The sequence below is a fragment of the Pelmatolapia mariae genome, linkage group LG1 (assembly GCF_036321145.2).
Source record: "Pelmatolapia mariae isolate MD_Pm_ZW linkage group LG1, Pm_UMD_F_2, whole genome shotgun sequence".
Classification (NCBI taxonomy): domain Eukaryota; kingdom Metazoa; phylum Chordata; class Actinopteri; order Cichliformes; family Cichlidae; genus Pelmatolapia; species Pelmatolapia mariae.
This window is the reverse complement of record NC_086227.1, coordinates 12,496,617-12,517,268: the sequence shown is the minus strand read 5'-3', so window position 1 is coordinate 12,517,268 and position 20,652 is coordinate 12,496,617. Positions and strand designations below refer to the sequence as shown.

Here is a 20,652-nt window from a genome sequence, read left to right as displayed (position 1 = left end):
AAAGTATTGCCTTGTGTTTTTGGTTGCATTTTAATCTGAGACTCTCACGCAGGACTTCTTAGATGGATGGATAAAACTAAATTTGTTTATTGTCAGATATACTTGAGAATTAATTGTTATCATCTTCTCTATACAGCTGGCGCTTGGCATGTTCCCGTATCCACAGGTAAGGGCTTTTTTTAATGGATTATGGCACTGATGAATAAATGCTGGGAGTTTTGATCTGCTTCAAATAATTTTTCTGGAAGGAGTTCCTGTTGGATGTTTATTCTTGTAATAGTTTTCTTGATAGATAACAGTTTCTCTTCTTGAAATAATTTAGTATGTTAAGACAAAATAAGAAACAAAGAAAAATTGCAAACAACCTGAAGACTGCTCAGCACTGTGCTGATTAGGCTTTTTGTTGGCCAGCTTCTCCCACCCGATTCTAAAGTGCTGGATAATTTTCTCTTTATTTTTGAAATTGTAGTTTTCTATTTATAGGAGAAAACTGGAATCATAACCCCTGGAAACTGATTTCCTCTTGTTATCAGTTCATTGAGATCAGTTTTTGATTTACAGTTTCAAGTGTATGAACTGCTGTTTGGGTTTATTTTTTTCCCCTCATTACACTAAGTTAAAATCCTGCTCAAATGTAATTGCTACAGAAGTGGCTTCCCAATCCCATCAAGTCTTAATTAGCCCTTTTAAGATGGGTTTATCTCACTAATCCCTAGCTGAGCAATCTCAATCTGGTTACCTCAGGTTACCTCCTGGCTGTCCACCTTTACAAAATTTGAAGGGGCAGGTCTTATTTAGGAAAATTTGTTTCTGAAGTTAGACTGATTGTGTGAGAGTATTAGTTATTTATAGATGAGCTGGGATTTTCCATTTCTGCCCGTCGGTGCATTTGACAAAAAGTCTTACACGGTGAATCAGTTATTTTATTTTTTTAATGGTTTGTTGTGTGCAACAGTTGGACTGCTCTGTTAGTCAAAACACGCTTGAAAATAAGTGATTTAAAAGGCAGACTGTTTGGTAACTGCTGCACCATCTGCCCATGGATTGGCGAGTTACTGATTATTTTCAGGAACGCCAGTTATCCTTCCCAAGGAGAGCAGATATTCAATAAATGAACGAGCCGGACATCTTTTATAAGGCTTAAAAATCTCAGGATGTATGCATGAAAATGTGCTCTTGTATGCCATTGGTGTTTTGGCTGATAATGTCCATTGCCTCTGTTTAATGATGTTCTCCAGTAAAAGCCATTTGTCATGTGTTTTGACAGGAATTTATTCAGCACCTCTTTTTGTGCTTTCACAGTAAACATCTGTCTGTGAGACTGATTAGAGTTGCGATGTAGCTCTTGACTTATTTTCGGCGTCGATCGTTAATTCTTAAGTACGATGAAAAGCAAGTGCAGGTCTTTGTCCAGGAAAGCAAAGGTGTAGATCGTGTAGTAACGTAAATGTCATACAGTGATCGATCTGTGCGCCTGCAGCCTTGGGTGTGTCTGATTTGTGCGCTCTCCTCTCTTCATTTGATTCCGTCATTATCATGTTAATCGCTAATGTACGAGAGGCACTTTAGTCCTCCCTCGTTGATATAAAAGGGGTGGACAAAATAGAAACACCTCTCTGTTTTGGGTAAGGCTCTCTACCATCACGCAGCTTTCCTCATCTCGGTGTTAATTTTCCCCTAACTCCATATGGCACTGCAGACAGTTCACCTGCAGGCTGTAGCAGAGCAGTGTGGCGAGAGCGCTCGGATCCAGCTCGTCAGGCGCAGCCTGCCAAAGTCCTCGGGCCTAAGCTGTCATTTTTGCAGACGCTGGCACAGCTGTCTGTGCAAAACCCCCTGCTACACTTCACAGAGAACATTTTAGCACAGGCTCAGAAAGAAGTTGTAGAAGATTAAAAGAGTGAGGAAAAATTAGAAGGAAATCTGTGGCGTCTGAATTTTTACTTAGTGAAAAATGCTGGATGACTTATTAAAGCGGTTTGGCGTTTAGATTTCAGCCTTTGAAGGAAGTAAAGGAAGGGAGCGTGTGCGCGTTCCACTTGCTTTTATTTGTCGGACGTTGTTTAGTTAATGGATTATCCTCCATTCATTGTTGTGTGAGTGTGTATGCATGCACAGTGGAGTCATCACCTCATGTTTGTCATGATTAGAGATTGTCTCTTTAATTCCACTTCACCACATGTCGGGATTCATTTGCATTCTTTGTCAGGAGTTAATGGAGTTTTGCACGGCTCGCTCTGAAAGTCTTTGAAGACACCAGACCTGATGTGATGTGTATACAGCCGCCAGCAGTATTGTATCTGATTGATTTGTTGTCTTTTTTGCTTGCTTTATGCTTGTTTTTGTTTCTCTTCATTTTGTCATGTTTTTTTTTCTTCCCCCCCTCAAATTTGAATGGATTTGTGGATGAAATGCCGTGTCAATCTTTAGTGTGTCTGTTTCAGGAACTTTCATTACACGTCAGCGCATCCATCAGAGAGTATAGATGCTTTCCTTTTGTTGCTTTGTTTTTTCACTCTGAAATGAAACGGAGAGGAAATGGTATCTGTTCCCACAGTGTAGTGTGTGTTGTAAACAATGTTTGCTGTAATTTTTTAGCTCGCTACAACAAATCCAAACTGCTTCATACTTTGTTCGATCACGTGTCCTCCGTCAGCAAGCTAGTTAACATTTTGTTTCAATAGATAAGTAATCAATATGTGAAGCCTTAACATATTATAGGACCTTTTGTTTATTGCAGTGCTAATTATTGTCGCTTGCACATTTTTGGCCGTTTCGCTTACAACTCATTTTGGCTCATCTGTGCAGCCGAAAACTGATTTTAATGATCTGTTGTCTTGACTTGATAGCGCTTCCTTTAATCAATCACGTTGCAAATCTAAATTTAACACTTAGAGAATCTAATTTGAGCAGTATTCCTGTGGCTAAGGATGAAAGGCTGGCAGCTGAAGGAGATCAGAGATGAGCTGCTTTCATTGCATGATGTTTAATAGCCTTCATTTTCAGGGAAACGCATCTCAGGCTAATGCAACAGCATGCTTGTTGTTGACCTAACAGCTACGAAAACAGAGGCGCGGACCTCTCATTATATATATATAAGCATATCTTCATTTGGGGCTGCCCTTAATCATAATGAAAACATGCCTTTCAGCTTTTGAAAGTGATGTATTTTTTTCTTTTATTATCTATCTAAAAGAGAGTTTTTTAGATTCATTACCCTTGAAGAAATGTCTTCTTTCAAGAGGGGAAAAGCCATCTGATCTTTTAGAAGTGTTTATTGAGCGGCTCTTGGAAGGGACAGAAATCATTTGACATCTAAAAATTGATTTTGTGACTTCTTATTTTCATGCTGAGCACACTGTGATGGTTTGAAGTAATGAGAGAAGCTCAAAAACTTGAGTGGGCTCTCCACCTCAAAGACGCGAGAAGCTGGTGTTTATTTCCTACACAGCTACATTTGCATACACACACACACACAGACAGCTTTATACACTCACGTACACAATACAGGTGTTTGTTCATAGCTAACATACAAATAAAAGTCTGAGTCCATCTATTTTCTTCTGTTTATCTAGTTCAGGGTCATGGGGTGGCTGGAGTCTATCCCAGCTGTCATTGGGTAAAAGGTGGGGTACACCCCAGGCAGGTCACTGGTCTGTCATGCTGCTTACCAAGAGAGAGTTTATTTCTGTGCACACTTAAGCAAACATGCATTTTTTTTATGCCTTTGGGATCTAGCTTTTTGATTATTCTTTTTATGGGTTCTTTTTATTATTATTTTTTATTTTTAGGGTGGGATACATCTACAGTCTTCAGCACACTTCCAGTCTCGTATTAATTCACTATGAGTCACCGGCACAGAGGTTCATTTACATCTTCCACTGTGCACTATTTGCGTGCTAGTAGTTTAGTCAGATTGTGTTTATGACTTAGGAGAAGATCCGACTCATTTCATGATGACATTCATTTAGAAATGCGGCCCATCCAAAGGTTCACTTCATGGGGAATAACAGGGAGGTATTTTAAAATAAAAAATCTTTTTTTTGATGTGTGGTCAAGCCACCCAGTACAAGAGGAACACGCGCTCATTTATGCTTGAATAAGTTGGTCTCCCACTATCCAATTCCAACTCCTGGAGCAGCACGCAATTTTGTTCTAGTAATTATTTCTGAACAAATTAGTTTTCCATAGTTGCCTTTAATGTGTCTGAATCAGGCAAAACTGGATATAGAGGCGGTTTAGGAGTCTCTTGGTATTTACAGAGTGTAAAAACCTGTATTTAATCGAGTGGATCAATAAGTGCTCTAATGCACTGTCAGAAGGCCTGGAGAAATGAGCAATTTATTCACCAAACATTGTTAGACATTTAGCTGAACCTAGTTTTTGAGCCTTGTATCATTTAGTCTGTGTGATGAAGTTATAAATTTAGATCTTTAGAAATAAAAGCATGGGTTTCCTCATGAGTTCAGCCCCGGGGGGTGTTTAAATAGGAAAACTAAATCCTGTCTATAGTTTTGTTACTGCAGTGTCGTACATTTTAAGACGAAGGCTCTTATTTTTAAGAAAAGTTTCTTTATTTTTGATTCTGATCAAATGAGATGGTGTGTTAGTAAGTCAAAGAATTGGGTTTGTGTTTTTTTCCTCCTTTTCAAGATCCGCCTTGTTGTTGTTGTCATCGTGTGTTTAGCTCGTTCGGTGTCGGTGTGTCACCTGGGAAACCGCCACAGTGAGCACGCTCTTCTAAAACCTCAATACTGTTTGTGACAGTCACTTTGCATCCCAGCACATCTCGATCACCTGGAGGGCAGGAATGAAGTGCAGCTCTGAAAATTAGCATTAGTGGATCTTTTACCCCCATTCTCCTCAAATGAGAGCGAGGCCATTAACATTTGTGTGTTTTCATTATGTAAATGGTGTTAACACATACTCACAAATTGCCAACAGGAAAGCAATAATTTTCTCCCAGTGATCATAATGTGTCCAAGTGCATCGTCTTGATTATGACACGCTAATTACATATTGCCTCGTCTCTTTCTCTCTCTCTCTCTCTCCCTCTCTCGCCCTACAGATTCAGAAAAACCAAGGATCTTTAATGGTAAGTTTTATTGCAGTGGAATAAGAAGCTAGAGGTCTACAACTCTGAAGTCTGTTACTCTTGGTTGACTCTCTCATTTGAAATAATAATAAAAAAAAAAGCCCATCAAATTCCATTTTTGCAGAAAAATATTGGATCATGCTTAAACTGCTAGTATTACATTAGGTGCCATTATGGAATAATAAAAACATTCAGAAGCTGAATGGTGGCTTTGCCTGAGCTCACTGAATTTGATTAATCTAGGTAGATACTTTTTTTTTTTTAATATCACACTATTGATTTTCTCCATTGCCAAGAAATTCCATGTAAGCTAACATGTTTTTTTCCTCCCTGTGCTTCTCCTTTTCCAGCCTCTCCAGTTACTGCAATGCATTGTTGATGAGGTGAGTCGTCGTCTTATGTGCTTTTGCATCTAAAGTCAGCCCTAATGGCCCGGAAAGCTTATATTTTGTTTCCTAATGAAGCAAACCACTCAGGCGGCTTTGCTCCCCATTCACTCAACCCTTCACCCTACGCGACTGCCTCAGGCAATACACATATGCACATGCACATTACTGTAGAGGTTGGACCTGTCATGAGTAACACGTACACACAAAGCACAGCTCTGAATTCTGTGTACTAGTGTATGCAAAAATGTGTTTAACCAGGCTTTCTCTCCTTACTGCACTGGGTTTTATTGTTGTGTCTTAAAAAAAAAAAAAAAGTCAGAGAAGACTCACAGGAGCATCAAACCAAAGACTCACAGGACTGATAATGATGCACGCACACTGCAGACCACAGCGACTGATTAGCCATCCAATAAAGTTTTATTTAATTTTATAATTTGCGTAGAAGCAAAGGGATGTCAAAGATGAAAAAGACATAATAATGACTTCATAAGAATTTATTTAAGCCAACGGATCAATCTCCTCAGTAACAGCATTCAGGTACCCGTTCTCATCAAATTTCTTTATGCTCTAACACTTTCCATTTTCTAATACAAAATGCAAGCTTGGACAAAATATCATAGTGAAACCAAACCTTGTTCAAGTCAATCTTGAACAGTTTCTTTATACATTGAGATGCTGCTGTGCACAAAAATATGCATTATATATAAGCTCACTCTGTCTGCATTTACATCATAAGCAGGAATAATAATCTTCCCTCCCCTCTTCTTTGCTGATGTACAGTCAAATTGGCTACACAGCATAAAGCATTCCTGCAATGCCCCCATCACCAGCTATATCGCACATTAAACATACAATGTCACTTGTCCTTAACTGCCTATAGATTGGCCGTAATTAATAATTAAATGCTTTCGGTTGTAATGGATTGACCTGGGCTGAACTGTTCATTAGTCAGCTAGACGTAGCCATCACTCAAACTATTTTTCTGTGCCCTTTCTCGTCTCCCCCTTGAGGCAAGAGAGCTCTCATTGTTGTCCGTGCCTTACCGTCCCAGCTAGTGCAGTGCTTTGGAGGAAGAGACAAGAGGATAACCTCTCTCTGGACAGTTGATGCTGCATAGATGAAATCTATCTGTTCCCACTTACGCCCGATTTAGACTTGTGCATTGAGACTTGGCAGAGCCGATGACACAAGCTACATAAAGTGGCTGACATTGTTGCCAGCGTTTATGGCTGTATGTGGTGCATTATGTGTTAATTATGTGTTTTACATGCAGTGCCAGCCGATAGAAACAAATGAAATGCCTCGATTTTCTTCCCTCCAGGGTCCTCGCTCTTTGTTTTCTTTTTTCTTTTTTTTCCAAAGGAAAACACATTTATGCATCAAGTTTGTACATTCAGATAGTTTCGGCTCCCTCTCCCTCCAGGAATTTACAGATTTTTTTTGAGTCCTTATGTTTTTACTATCATTATTGTTTCTTATATTGAGGCAGTGATTGTAATTCTCTCCCTGTCGTGTTCAAAAACTGCCAAAAAACTCGCCAGAAATGAACAGGGGAGAGGACTCAACGGTTCTGAACAGGCCAGGTGCACATCAGGTTACACTGTAGCTTACGTCATAGAGTTTTAGAGGTATTTGCGGTTACGGTGTACCTACAGTGTAGATCTCCCACTGAAGCATAAATTCCCACTTGGATGTCCAGAGTCTGGCACAACTTGTTTAAACCCTTTTTTATTTTTGTTTAAACCCAAATAACTGGGCTGGGACACGTCACATGGAGCAGCTACTCTAATACAAAGGTATTTTTAATTAGTTTAGACACACCTGACTCAACACTATGGCAGGTGTGATAAATTACACCTGACTCCCTGGCATTTTGTAAATATTGCTCATTACTATATACTGTACTGTACATGTGAACATTTTTTGGATATTGTATGTGACTTAACCCACTGGGAAATTGAAAGTTGCTTTATTGGCTGAATGAATGTGCTCTTGTGAGTGGAGCTTTTAATATTAGGTACAAATGTGTGTGGTTTGGCTTCCATTTCTTTCATTTTGAACCTAAATTGAGGTATGCCCTCAACATATAGGCCAAATAAACAATGATAAAAATTCAAATTGCTGATTACCGGTGATTCTGTAGTGTGGTGGTTTACACATTTATCCAACACACAAAAGATTTGCTCCCCAGGAGGAGATGCAAATCTCCGAGAAGGTTGCGTGAGGAAGTAGCATGCGGCATAAACATTTTCCAGATCATAAATCTGCTGTCTGAATAAGGGAGCAGCTGAAAGAAGGATTTACTTACACAGAATAGTAGAGGTAGTAAGAACTGTGGTTTCAGCTCAAGTAAAGGAGTTTATTTTTTTTATTTATTTAGACAAGAAAATGGTTTTGACATTCATGAACAAAGAACATGTAGTCGTTGTTGACAGTTTACCACACAGTTAATTTGCCAGCATTAGAGAAAACACATTTTTGACTTACCTAACATAACATTACATCACCTCCACTTTATCTTGATTTCATTTATAAGGTTTTTTTAATGCTTTTTTTTTTTTTTTTTTTTTTTAATTAGGTTGATTTTGGTCAATATTTGGAGAACGCCAAAATTTTCCGTAACCCAACAGCTATAAAGCACTCGAGGCTGAATCTCATTAGTAACACACTGAATAGCTCTTTCTAAGGACTGTTAGTGTTCACTCTCAAAATGACACACTTGTATCTAAGACACTTAAAGGGGCATTTGCACTTCTGCACTGAATCTATGCTGCATTTATGCCATAAATACAAACCTTTCCAATCATCAGCAAAAGTATAAATACTAGTATAAGTAAAGTATAAAATTGGGTATAATTCATATTGATCCTGAAGAGTGGTTTTATATACGTGTATGCTGCTCAAAGAGGAAACAAGGGAACACTTGAAAAATCTTAACTTTGATGTTTGATGTGATTTCTGAATCCAGCCCTCAGAGCTGTGATGGTTTTGTTTTCCACTGATGTTTCATCACTTCATGCTGATCGGATTGCACAATGCATGTCAGTAAAGATATTCAACTAGAACATGTGTTTTAAGTGTTCCCTTAATTTTTATTTTAACATGCCAGTCCTCCACTTAAATGCATCGTACTTGCATCTTTGGAAATCCTTGTTATGAGTGCATGCTAGAGAAACAACATACTCACCCTGCTCAGGCAGGGTCTTGAATTAGAAGTTCTCCGCAGTTGTTTCCACCATCTGTAAGCTGTCCTCCCTCATTAATGCGCCTCTCTCCTCTGTTTGTAGAATAGCAAGTGGCTCCACTAATAAAGAACTCCCACTTTATTTTCAAGCCTGTAATTACTGATCTAATTTTGCCTAATAATTGCTTCATGGCAATGACATGTATATTTACTTGTACCCTTGTACCCTCGTAGTGTGTGTTCTGTCTCCTAGTGGTGCACATTGACAACCAGAGGACTAATTCACGCAGACTAGCCACTTTCATCAGCCTGCCTGTCTTTTGTGCAATCGCCTGCTGCCACATCAAAGCTGCAGCAGTGTTCCTCTCAGGTGGAAACATGAATACATGCATAAATGTGCATGTTTATATCTGCATGCAGATTTGTGTGAAAAGTGCAGACAGAAATTTTGCATCAGATTTAGCCTACATGACACATACATTTGTTGTATAGTCAAGACTTTATGTGTGTGGTGCACCTAATTGATTGTTGCTTTGTGTGTGTGTGTACACCAAAATATAGCGATAGCAAATTATTTGGTGCTCTGTCTCTCTAAACAGTGTATACTGACGTTTGTGGGTTTTCGTGCTCAAGGGCATTTGTTTGTGCACGTGTGTTTTTGGGTGCGCGCTATGATATATTGCTCATCCAAGCAGCGGCAGAACTGTGAAGTGCACTGAGATTAGAAGGAATCCATTCCTTTGTTAATTTAAATGGGTTCATGCATCATGCTTTGCGGGAGCCTGCCGATCAGAGCATTAAGGAATGGCGAACACTGCCCAGAGGTGTTTTTAATGGCACAGCAGGGTCTCGGATGTAAAGAGGTTTAATTCTTTGCATTTGAATGAATGCGTGGTCTTGAACCTGGGCTGTATGAGTTTTATCTGAGTAGTTGATTTATTTCATTTTTTAAGACCTCTTTGCATCATCTCTGTATGACGCCGCACTACATGTTTTTAAATCTTGACCTACACCTGCGGCATCTACCGATCTTACTATATCCAAGCACAACACATTTTGTGTATGTAAAATTTTAGAGTTACAGATAGCATCTTCCAAATGTATCTACAACAAAAATTGTATTGTTGTTAATTTCACACAGTTTTATACTTGGTTTTCTGCTTGCTGGTATTGTTGGAAACAAAGTAAATACAGATGTTAATTTAGTAAGGTTGCTGCTGTAAAGTGGTTTAGACTTTTCCTCCAAGTATTTCATGTGTAAAAATAATAATATACTGTGTTGGGAGGTTTTCGTGCCAGCAGCCAAAGGCAGGGATAAAGCAAGAGTGGGAAAGTGGATGGAGTAATGAGGTGAAGGGCTGTAATGGAGGGTCAGTCGGGCACAGCTGTTCTACATGACACGGTTCATAGAACTTCGATTGACAACAGGCAGCGGGCCTGACACACTCAGACACACACACACAGAGGGATACACACTTAGATGGCTTCAAAGTTTTTGACATCCTGTAACATTAACATAACGTTAACTCTATCTTAAATGCATCCTTATACTAATCCTAAAGCATGTCTTTGCTTTTGCTATTGATTATCTCAGTGTAGGTAAAAGATTCATAGGAAATGATATGTTTGAAAAATGGGTAAATAAAGCTCAGACTCTTTATTAAAGACTAATGTAGCCACCTTACGTGACCTATTGGTTTGTTAAGTTTTGTTTTGTAGCCTTAGGCTTAGCATTTTTCTCACCACCGTGTTGCTTTTTTTCAAGCTTGATCGGGTTTAGTTAAGAAACTGCATCTATCGGCTGCAATGCACAAACACACATATTTGCTAATTATTCGTGCAGTCAGTGAAAGTGGTGTTCTCCTAACTTTAGTCCTTGATAAAACATGTGAGTTATTGAGAAAAAAAAATCATCACTATACAGTTGTGATAAAGAGGTAACTTAGCTATAGAGACCAGGCTGCTTTAAAGACGACTGTTTTATCAGCCTGTGAGGACTGATTCAGTTTTGTAACAGCTGCAGTTTAGGACACTTATGTGTTTGTTCCATTTTCCAGCCTCGGAGCTTACTGCTTTTAAAGGTGTGTTAAATATCTAACAATGAAATTAAAAGGGATGTCAAAACATTAAAAGAAGTTTTAGAAAATGTTTGAAGTTACAAGATTCAAAGATGTTAGATGACATGAGTAATAACCAGAGTCTTTTTTTTTTTAAATTAAATAGCAATAATAACACTTATAGAAAACTATTGTTTGGTTCTAGGTTTAAGTTTTTTGTCAGTGTGATACGCTTTTTCAAGTTTAAATTTCAATCATTAAATACTGAAATAAAAAATATTTCCCTCTTCAGTCACCACAGTCGCCTCTTTCCCAGATGTATACAACAAAATCCGCATTGATATTTTGTATTTAAGAACAAAGTAAAATGAGTTCATGGACTACTTGGCCACTTTTTTCTATTTGTCTTTATTTTAGCTTCTTATTTATCTTTTAAGTTACATATTTCCCTGGAACAAAAACCTGCAATGATAAAAGTGAGGTGAACTGCACAAAAGACTTGTGTACACTGTCTATAAAGTAAAGGAGTGCAAAAAACCACAATGTCGAAAATACTGAATAATCTTTCAGAAATTTCTCCTACATAAATCCTTGAATGCTACAAATTTAACATTCATCCTGGTAGCTTCAAAGAGCTTTAAAACCCTTTCGTTACCATAACATCTTTGTGTCTGTGTGCACCTTTAGATATCTGCTAATATAATAACATTTTTGTATTCTCCCAGCACTGTAACACACTCCTTTTACTCTTATACTTTAAAGTGGGTTTAAATAGTCCGTTTTTCCCCACCAGGCTGACTTTAAACATACTGTGTGCCAGCAGGTACCTCAACAGCTGTTCACCTGGCAGGCACAAAGAAAATAAAAAGTAGAAAAAAGTTTTTGCTTTGCATCATTTGGTTGTTTTAGTAACCATCAAACAGAATTGCTGTCCTGTTAAGAGCACTCGTTTTCAAAAGGTGACACTTAATTAGTTGTGTGCGTTGTGCTGAGGGCTCCACACCAAATATACAGCTGTTTCCTTTAAAGGTTTTTCCCTTTGGTCTGATTTTCTTTTCATTGAGATCCAAATCTTGTCTTATTCCATCTCTTTCTGTACTGGGCTCTGTACAACCATGGCGGTAGACATGAACCTTACCGGCTTTAATGTACAACACGTTCTCTTATATTAACACTTTCACCTGGTAGCTCGTCACATTTGTTGATTAGTTGGCCCAACCAGAGAAACTCCAAAGGTGCAACACATTTATTACAACTTGACAGCAAATCACCACTCAGTCCTGGCATTATCAAGAGTGCATCCTTGAGGTCAGTCTTTATACAAGAAAAGTACTTAACATCACTGAACATCACTAAATCTCTTCAGCACTGTGATAGGTTTTATCAGTAATAGTAGTTAATCAGATGTTATTGTTGATCAAGAGTTTGACTGCTTACAATTAAAGAACATGATCCAGGGATGTTGATATCTAATAAGCGCTCCCTGCATCGACACCTGACCATGTGCCTGCCAATCACAGCTGGTCCTTGCACTGTGCAGCTTAAAGTTTCCCAGACTAGTGTGGATGAGTAACATTGCATTAAACACAGATGTACAACTACTTTCAGATGTTTGGCCCAGCAGAAGAGCTTGTCCCTCAAAGCAGAAAAAGGGCCAATTGACTGGACAAGAGACGCGTTATCCTCTCAAAACCTGCACTAAATGCAACGAGCCACAGGAGAAATGCAGTGGCATCTTGCTACAAGTGACATCAAGTGTCACCTCGGTCATGCAGGTGCAGTGAATGGCGTGAAAGACTTTATATTTTGCTTCTAGGAGATGCACTTAGGTGAAAAACATCTGGCAGACCTTATTCATCTATAGGAATATAGCAGCGCCATGTTGATTTAATTTCTACTTTTTGGTAATAGTTTTTTTTAATTAGATCTTTTATTTTCTGTTGAAGAGAAGCCCTGAATTTAGGTTCATAAATAGGATCTGTTTTGTTTTGAAAGCAGTGTTCTGTTAACATGAATCTGCATGAAAACATTTTTGGTACTAAAATCAGTGAGTAATGATGACAAACAATCTCAATAATCTTGTAGTCCTAAGTATGATGACTTGATCTCATTCAGTTAGAGCAGCGGTCCCCAGCCCCGGGCCACGGACCCGTTTGGTGTGAAATTTATTGTTTTTAGGGTTTTTATCGTTTTTTACTGTTACTTTTTATCGTTTTTATTGTTAACTCGGTTTCCCTGGGTCTTTTCCCGTGTGTTATGAATAAATCTTCTTTTATTTTGTTGTATTTATCCGCGACACCTTCAGGCAATAAAATATTGTCTGAAAATATTGTCGGACATACACCGGTCCGTGGCGCAAAAAAGGTTGGGGACCGCTGAGCTCGAGCATCTTTGAGACGAAAGCGTGTGGAAACCTTTTTCTAGCAGCACGAGCACTTTCTCCCACGTGGCAGATTTAGTGTTGTTATGCTGTTGCTGGTTATGCTATATGCCGGACACGGTCAAATTATTTCTTTTTTTCTCTGTGTTGTGTGTTTTTGTTTTTTCTGTGTCTGGTAGACAAAACATTTCTGCTAAAACCTTAGACCGTAACTAGTCCCCTTGCCAGAATTTCAGGAGAGAAATAGAGAAAAAAAATCCAATGTTATTTCTAAACTCAGACTGCAAGCATTAAGTGTGTGAATATTTTCTGCATCACACATTGTTAGAGAATAACAATAGCACAATAAAATCAAGGTTGATCTCTGTGTCAGCAGTGCTTTTCAAAAAATGGGGCACGTCATCAAAGTGTAAAATATGTGTTGAGTTGAACCTCAGTTCAGTTTCCTGATGCTATTGTATATAGTTTTTAATTAAGTTCCATTCAACTTGGATTGTTTTTTAACGTTACAAATGTTTAAAACATTGTGAAGTGTAGGGCACGAACCTTCTGAGGTTGGGGGCTTACCAGTAAAAGTTTGATAATGCTTACAGAGCAGTGTGACATCATCACCCCAAGTTTGATTACTGTTTTTTTTACATATTTCAAAAATGAAAAGAATAACCTCACAAAACAAAACTTTAATCTAGCCAATGTTTCTGTGGGTACATGTCATCACTTGGTTGATTTGATCAGTCATAACACATTTAACAATTTTCAACTTTCATCTCCGGCCTTAAATTTTGTCAGTTTCTTCTTGCTTTACTAATTTCAGCCAACCTTGACTATGACAACCCTCATCTTAGTTTTAATACATCCCTGCTGATGTTAGGTAAATGTTCGTTTTTTTGTTTTCTCCAGTAGGTCAAAAACTGTCCTCCTCTTTTTACAGGATCCTCCAGTTCTCCCTGTCAGCCAGTTTAGCGAAAAGTTTGTTCACTTCATCACTCAATGGTGAGTTATTTGTTTAAATGATCTGTTTATAGAAATTGAAGCACGAGATTAATTATTTAAATGAAAGAGACACTTTATGTGTATTCAACAGCTATTGACTGTGAGGTCCTTTAATTTGTAAATTTGGTTTGTACTATCTTTAAATGTTTGCCATGGTCAAATATAGAAGGACTTTTTGTTTCATTCAGATTACTGTAGATGAATATGAAGTATAATGGTATAATAGCGTAATGGAAATAAACTGCATTAGTGTTAATGCATTGTGGTTGAAATAGCTATTAGCTCTGTTCTCCTGTGTGTTTGAATAGAAAGCTTTTCTTTATTTATGAGGAATGATTGATTTATCTAATGCGTCAGGACACAGAAAATGTTTACCCAGCATTTGCTTGTGATTAATTTGCCTCTTGTAACCTTTACAGTTAGACAAACATCTACATACACACCCTAACCACATGTGTATATGTGTGTGTTCAGCACTCACAAGCTGATTATACCAGCTGCTGTTTGTCCCCGATGGGTGTTGCATTTACTTAAACAGGGCATTTCTCTCTCAGGACCGAGGTACTCCGCCCTGCCTGCGTTCAGTGGTGGTACTATCCTCTCCCAATCTGTTCCTAGATGGTCATAGTGCTTTCAAAGCGATGCTTTAACAAGTTACCTGACTGCACACCTCACAGTGTGAAGGACGCTTGCAGAAAAACACACAATACTCCCCTAATCTGTCTGAAAGAAAAGTACTGGGTTGTAAGGGAATTAAACTCTTGCTTTTAATTTCTGTAGAGCAAAGAGTTTAGTTTCAAGCCTCCATCTTTTTTTTTTGATATTCGTTTATAAATAAAATTAGGCATGAATTGTAAGTTAGAACTAAAAACCATCTCTTGGGCACTTAGAAACTCAGTTTTAATAGTGTCTGGCTTTAAGCTGTTGTATTTCTCTTTTCAGCATGAGGCGGAACCCCAAGGAGAGACCTGCACCCAATAACCTCATGGTAAGTTAAACCAAACCTCCTATTGAACACTTCCAAGGACTTCAAAAATATAGGTTTTGAATAAATGTGTATAGAGAATGATCATATTCATGCATTCCAATAAAAATTCAATTAAAGATAATTTTATTATCTCTGTAGCTTTTGGAATATGCAGTTGTATTTTCCGCAAAGATTGAGGTGTTTCAGGTCAAGGACCCTCCAACTTAGCATTGATGTGTGGAAACGGCAGTAATGAACTTTTTGCTTCGGATAAACAGTGTCAGAAAAAGGTCAGCCAGAAACCTTGAGGAAGGATTGAGACCTACTCCAGGAATAATTCATTCATTTCACTCCGCTGGAGTCAGCATGAATAAATCAGGCTGTTGTTCAAGAGTCACATCATTCAGGTTAACAAAATCAAGTTTTAAATTTGACCAGCTGACAAAAGAAAATTATTTTAGAAACTGTAAGTGTGTGTGTGTGTGTGTGTGTGTGTGTGTGTGTGTGTGTGCGTGTGTGTGCATAAATCATTAGGACTCCAACACTTTGTAGAATTATCAGCTCAACCCTTTTCCAAAATTAAAAACAAATCACTTGGTCAGTTTCACATGTTTTTATAAATTAAATTTTCCTTTCAGTCATCTACATGCACACTTACCATTTTCTGCAATATTATCGCTGCTCATTCAGGCTACATTAGGACACAGATCCCTTTGGGGTTGCATAAGGCGGGCATCCGGCATGAAAATGCTAAATTGAAGATGTTGAGCTACCCACTTGTGAATAAGGGATTAGCTAAAGGTAGCTTTTTTTTGGCTGCTTAACTTGCCTTTGGCACATTGTAGCTAATATTTTTACACTAAAATGTTGAAATTTCTTGAATTCTTTTAGAAAAAATTGACATAATCCAGGAATCAAGCTTGGCGGTGAACAACAGCAGCAACAAATTAGTTACTTGCATTTAAATTTAATGCTGAAAGGGCAGTGACCCTGCTGTAGTATATAAATAAGGGACAGGCATACAAGCCAAGTCAAATGGCTCCTTCCATTTGTGAACCTGACGATTGTCTTTAGTTCTAGCATTAACACACAAAACTGTCAGTTTGTAAAGACTGCCTTTTAAGAGTTTTAACACTCGGGGTTTTCTGTGTGCTCGGATCAAGGACACTGACAGTTATGTCCCGAGAGAGGTGAGGGCTAAAGGTTTGTGTTGTGGGGATGGTGAGCTGGAGAGGGTAAATGCAGAGCTGCTAACAGATTGCATGTTCTCAGTCTCACACTAGAAAGAAGGAATATTGGGAAGTGTTGGCTGTACAGGGACTTCATGCTTCCATCCAAAAATGAAGCTCAACTTGATGTTTTTGTGATCTTCTGCTCAGACCATTTTGTTATGTGAACCAAACTTTTATCGTTTTTCTGGCTCAAAGGCAGATTTATTTGTATGTTTTTGATTTATTTTTTCTCTTTACCTGAATGCATAGTTGGCACATCCTTTGATATGTCAGTTCTCATTCACATAAGGAAGATTATAAGTATTTTACAGTCTTTTGTGGTTTTCTGACAGGGGTTGCATTAAATATCAGATTCTTGTCAGACATTACCTTTACGTTACTTTACAACCTGCCTGGCTGAACACTCAGTTTTCATTGGCTACAGTGCGTCCGTTAATCCTTGATAAAAAGTCGCCTACTGAAGGTGTAGTCGCAGGTTTGACTGTCAAAGTGTTGTTAATTTGACTAGTGTGATCGCTGTGTGTCTTGCCCGGGTGCGATTAATTGAGTCATGTTTTCCAAGCGTGCTTTTCAAGTGTGAAAGTGCGCGTGAAAACGAAAGACAAACCAAAGCGTGCTTAGATTGTCGGACAGCGTGAGCACAGGCTAGCAGTGGAGCGGGGAGGCGGGTCAGTCGTGCTCGGAGACGCTGCAAGGCACTCATCGCTCTCTATGAGTACACCCTCAGTAGCTGTTAGTGAAACTGTCTCTTGAATCAGTACGCTGGCTCAGTCATTAAGTGGATAAGTGTGGCAATAGCAACACAATGCTGGAATTAAAGAGCCAGTTCCTTTGTATATTTTCCTTTTTAACATTTTCAGTTTACCTCAGTTTACCTGTTGTATTTTCCTTTGTAATAATTAAACTAGTCAAAGTATAATAATGTTTTGCTTGGTGAGGGGGGGTTTGATTTGGGCCATTAAGAATGAACTGGAGCTCCAAGGAAGATGCCCAGTGTCTGTATTCTTTACTGTTCAGAGGAAAAACTAAACGGCTCTTTGTTCAATCATGTATTTATCCATGCGGCGTGTCTTTAAGAACAAGAAATATTATTTGTTTCATAGTTTAATGAGATTCTCTCCACCCGTGAGGTTGAATTGTTTTTCTGATTTTTAATTTCAGTTTTTTCTTTTTAATATTTTGCTTTTCAGCAATAACACATTTTTCTATTTTATGATTTCCTTTCTCAGTCACTTAGTGCTTTTTTTCCCCATCCTGTTTTTTTTGGGGGTCGTGGTTGTAACTCACTTTCATCCCTGTTCCCGTCAGTGTTTCTTTTTTGTCACTCTCCTCCTATATTCCTACTGTGCCCCACTTCTTTCATATTCATACTGTGATCCTTGTGCTCTTTTTCAAATTTTCACAGTTCTCCGTTTTCTATATTTGTCTCGCTCCATCCCACTCATCTTTCCTTTACCTATATTTTGTCCTCCTGTAGGCCTTTCATTTCTTTCTGTGCCCATGATGAACTGAGATATAAGGTCATGGTTGCCTGCCTTTGTGACACCAGCCTGCTGATTGTCTTTCTCTTTTCTCTTCTTTAGTCCCTTTTCCTCCCCACCTCTCATGCTCTCCATTCCCCAAGCCTCCTGAGTGCATTAAAACTCTTTGCCTATTCTATCTGTATGTTAATGCACCCAGCCATCGCTCCCCCCTTTTCTCTTTTCTCTGCTCCACTATTTACTCTCACTTCTTATCTGTGGACGATAATGCAGGAAATGCACACAATAGTGTAGACACTGAACAAATAATGTTTTGTGACCATACAAAGTGACATAGTAGCTCCAGTTTGCTCATCAGGTTTCAGCATGTGGTTTCTCTAATCACTGGTGTAGCTTTTACTGACATCATTGTCACTGGGATTTTATCCTATTAGATGTTCTTAAAAAGGCTGCTGTTTGATTGCGTGCCTGCTCGTAGGTTACATCCCTGAAGCTCGGGTTATGTCTGTTATATACTTGACGCTTTGCGCATGAAACTATCTTCTTCTATTAGGCAGCTTTATCATTGCACAGTGTAAGAAAAAAGCTTTTTAAATGGTTCATGCTATGATCCCAACGTGACCAAAGGAAGCGCAGTGTTTTGATTACACTACCAAAGAAAAAAGGCGAAGTTAACAGAAGCTAATGGTAACAGAAGTAGTATAAGTGTGTCCTTCATTTTTATTATTATCTGGTGAACCGTAGGGCATGTTTTAAACATCAATGCAAAACGTAGTCAGCTCACTGAAATATCCCCCAATTAATCACTGGTCACTTTGTGTTCGACTGCTCATTAATGCAAGTATCTAATCAGCCAACCACACTGCAGAAACTCATACAATCAGACATGTAGACATGGTCAAGGCGACCCGCTAAAGTTCAAACTGAGCATCAGAATCGTGTAAATGGTAAATGGACTCGTTCTTATATAGCGCTTCTCTACTCTACTTGAGGACTCAAACGCTTCATATAGCGTGCCTCATCCACCCATTCACATCCACTCATACAAACACTTTTTTTCCTGCATGTAAGTGCTTTCTATCTAATATTCACACACGCTCATTCTCTGATGAAAGGATCAGAGATCTTGCCAAAGGATACTTAGCATGCAGACTGAATACTGGATAACTGCTCTACCTTCCATCACAATGGGCAAGAAACTGGTTTTTAAGTGACCTGGCTGGTAGTGCCAGACAGGCTCGTCTGCGTATTCTGGAAATCTGCTGGGATTTTCAGCACTTCCTTCTCAAAATTTAGAGATGGCAGTATTTAGACTAAGGTTTGAAAAACATAAAGCATCCAGTAAGCTACAGTTCTCTGGGTAAAAATGCTTTATTGATGTCAGAGAAGAATGGCCAGCGTGCTTCAAGCTGATAGGCTACAACAACTTAAATAACCATTTGTTTCAACCAAGGCATGCAGAAGAACATAAACAATAAACACATGAAACTTTGAAGCAGATAAGCTACAGTAATAGAATACTGTACCAGGAGACACATGTTAGCTAAGAACAGGAAACTGAGGATATAATTCACAAAAATTGGTCAATAAAAGATTGGAAAACTGTTGCCTGGTTTGATGAGTCTCACTTTCTGTTGCTATGTTAGTATGGTAGGATCAGGACTTGGCTTGAACAACATAAAAGCATAGCGCCAACCTGCCTTGTATCAACGGTTCAGGCTGGCATGTCAGTATGGACCAAAATCTGTGAGGAATGTTTCCATTACCTTGTTGGATCTATGCTGTGAACAATTAAAGCAGCTCTGAAGTTAAAACTGGGTCCAACCCAACACTAGCAAAGTGTAACTAATGTAGTACCCGGTGGGTGTATGTTGAGAACAATAAGATAAATGCTAAACAATATCAGTCTACCCAGTGACATCAGTGGGTTGTAATTTGATACATTTATTTATTAATTAAGGCTAATGGACTTGATTTAATAAACTCTGGCTGAGGAATCTTTCTTCTTTAGTTAGAAAATCACACGATGAGCCATCAGAGAGGCAAGTGTGTGTTTTTTCTGTCCTCATACTGATGCATCTTTCATTGTGGACACCCAATCCCGTCGTCATAAGCTGAGTCAGTTGAGGAGACTTTCCGTTGGCTCGCTCCCAGGACTTTGGCTGCCGGTGTTTGGTGATGACCTGTCCGGTCTGGGGTTTCTTGCTTTTGGTTCTGGCCTGGCTTATTTATTAAGCTGTGGAGCAAGAAAGAGTTGGTGAGGGTTTCAAGCATTTACTTATTTCTGGGATTTACATGGACACAATATCATCATCCGTATTTGTTTCCTTGTTTTTATGTGGTTAATTTGTGCATATGAGTGAAGAAAAACTAGAGCGATGATCCGCACAACCTTATGTTGTTTATTTGGGATTTGATGGACATTTCATTTCTCCCTCCCCCTTCTCCCACTCCTTCGTTGTCCCTTGTTCCCCAGCCAGCAGCCTTCACGCAGCCTTTTAGCACCCTTGTCAAAGCATTCCTCCTATTCTGCTTCTCTATTCATAGACGCACACACACGCACACAAATTTCATAGCCCCCTTTCAACCCCAGAGACACCAGATGAGCCCCTCATTTTTTTTCACAAAGGAACCCCCTCTTGTCTCTGACCGTCCTCAAATCTAGTTTGAACTTACACGCACACACACACTCACACAGAACCACAAACGCACCACAAAGAAAGGAAGACACTAAATAAACTACGTTAAAATCACAGTTTGACCATTTGAATCAAAAACAGTGGATGTTTGTGATTTACTGTGACTAATTAATGGTAATCTGCCTACATCTACTTTGCTTTTTAGGTCCACTTCCATCGGTTTTCTCATTGATTT

General features: G+C 38.8%; 1 protein-coding gene across 1 annotated transcript in view; it reads left to right on the top strand.

The window, feature by feature from the left end:
* map2k5 (mitogen-activated protein kinase kinase 5) overlaps positions 1-20,652 on the top strand; it is a 60,957-nt gene that overhangs the window by 25,217 nt on the left and 15,088 nt on the right. The window contains exons 17-21 of the mRNA XM_063472478.1: positions 137-166; positions 5,069-5,095; positions 5,446-5,478; positions 14,037-14,098; positions 15,041-15,086. Of these exons, the coding sequence (XP_063328548.1) occupies positions 137-166; positions 5,069-5,095; positions 5,446-5,478; positions 14,037-14,098; positions 15,041-15,086 (198 nt within the window). The remainder of the gene's footprint in view (positions 1-136; positions 167-5,068; positions 5,096-5,445; positions 5,479-14,036; positions 14,099-15,040; positions 15,087-20,652) is intronic.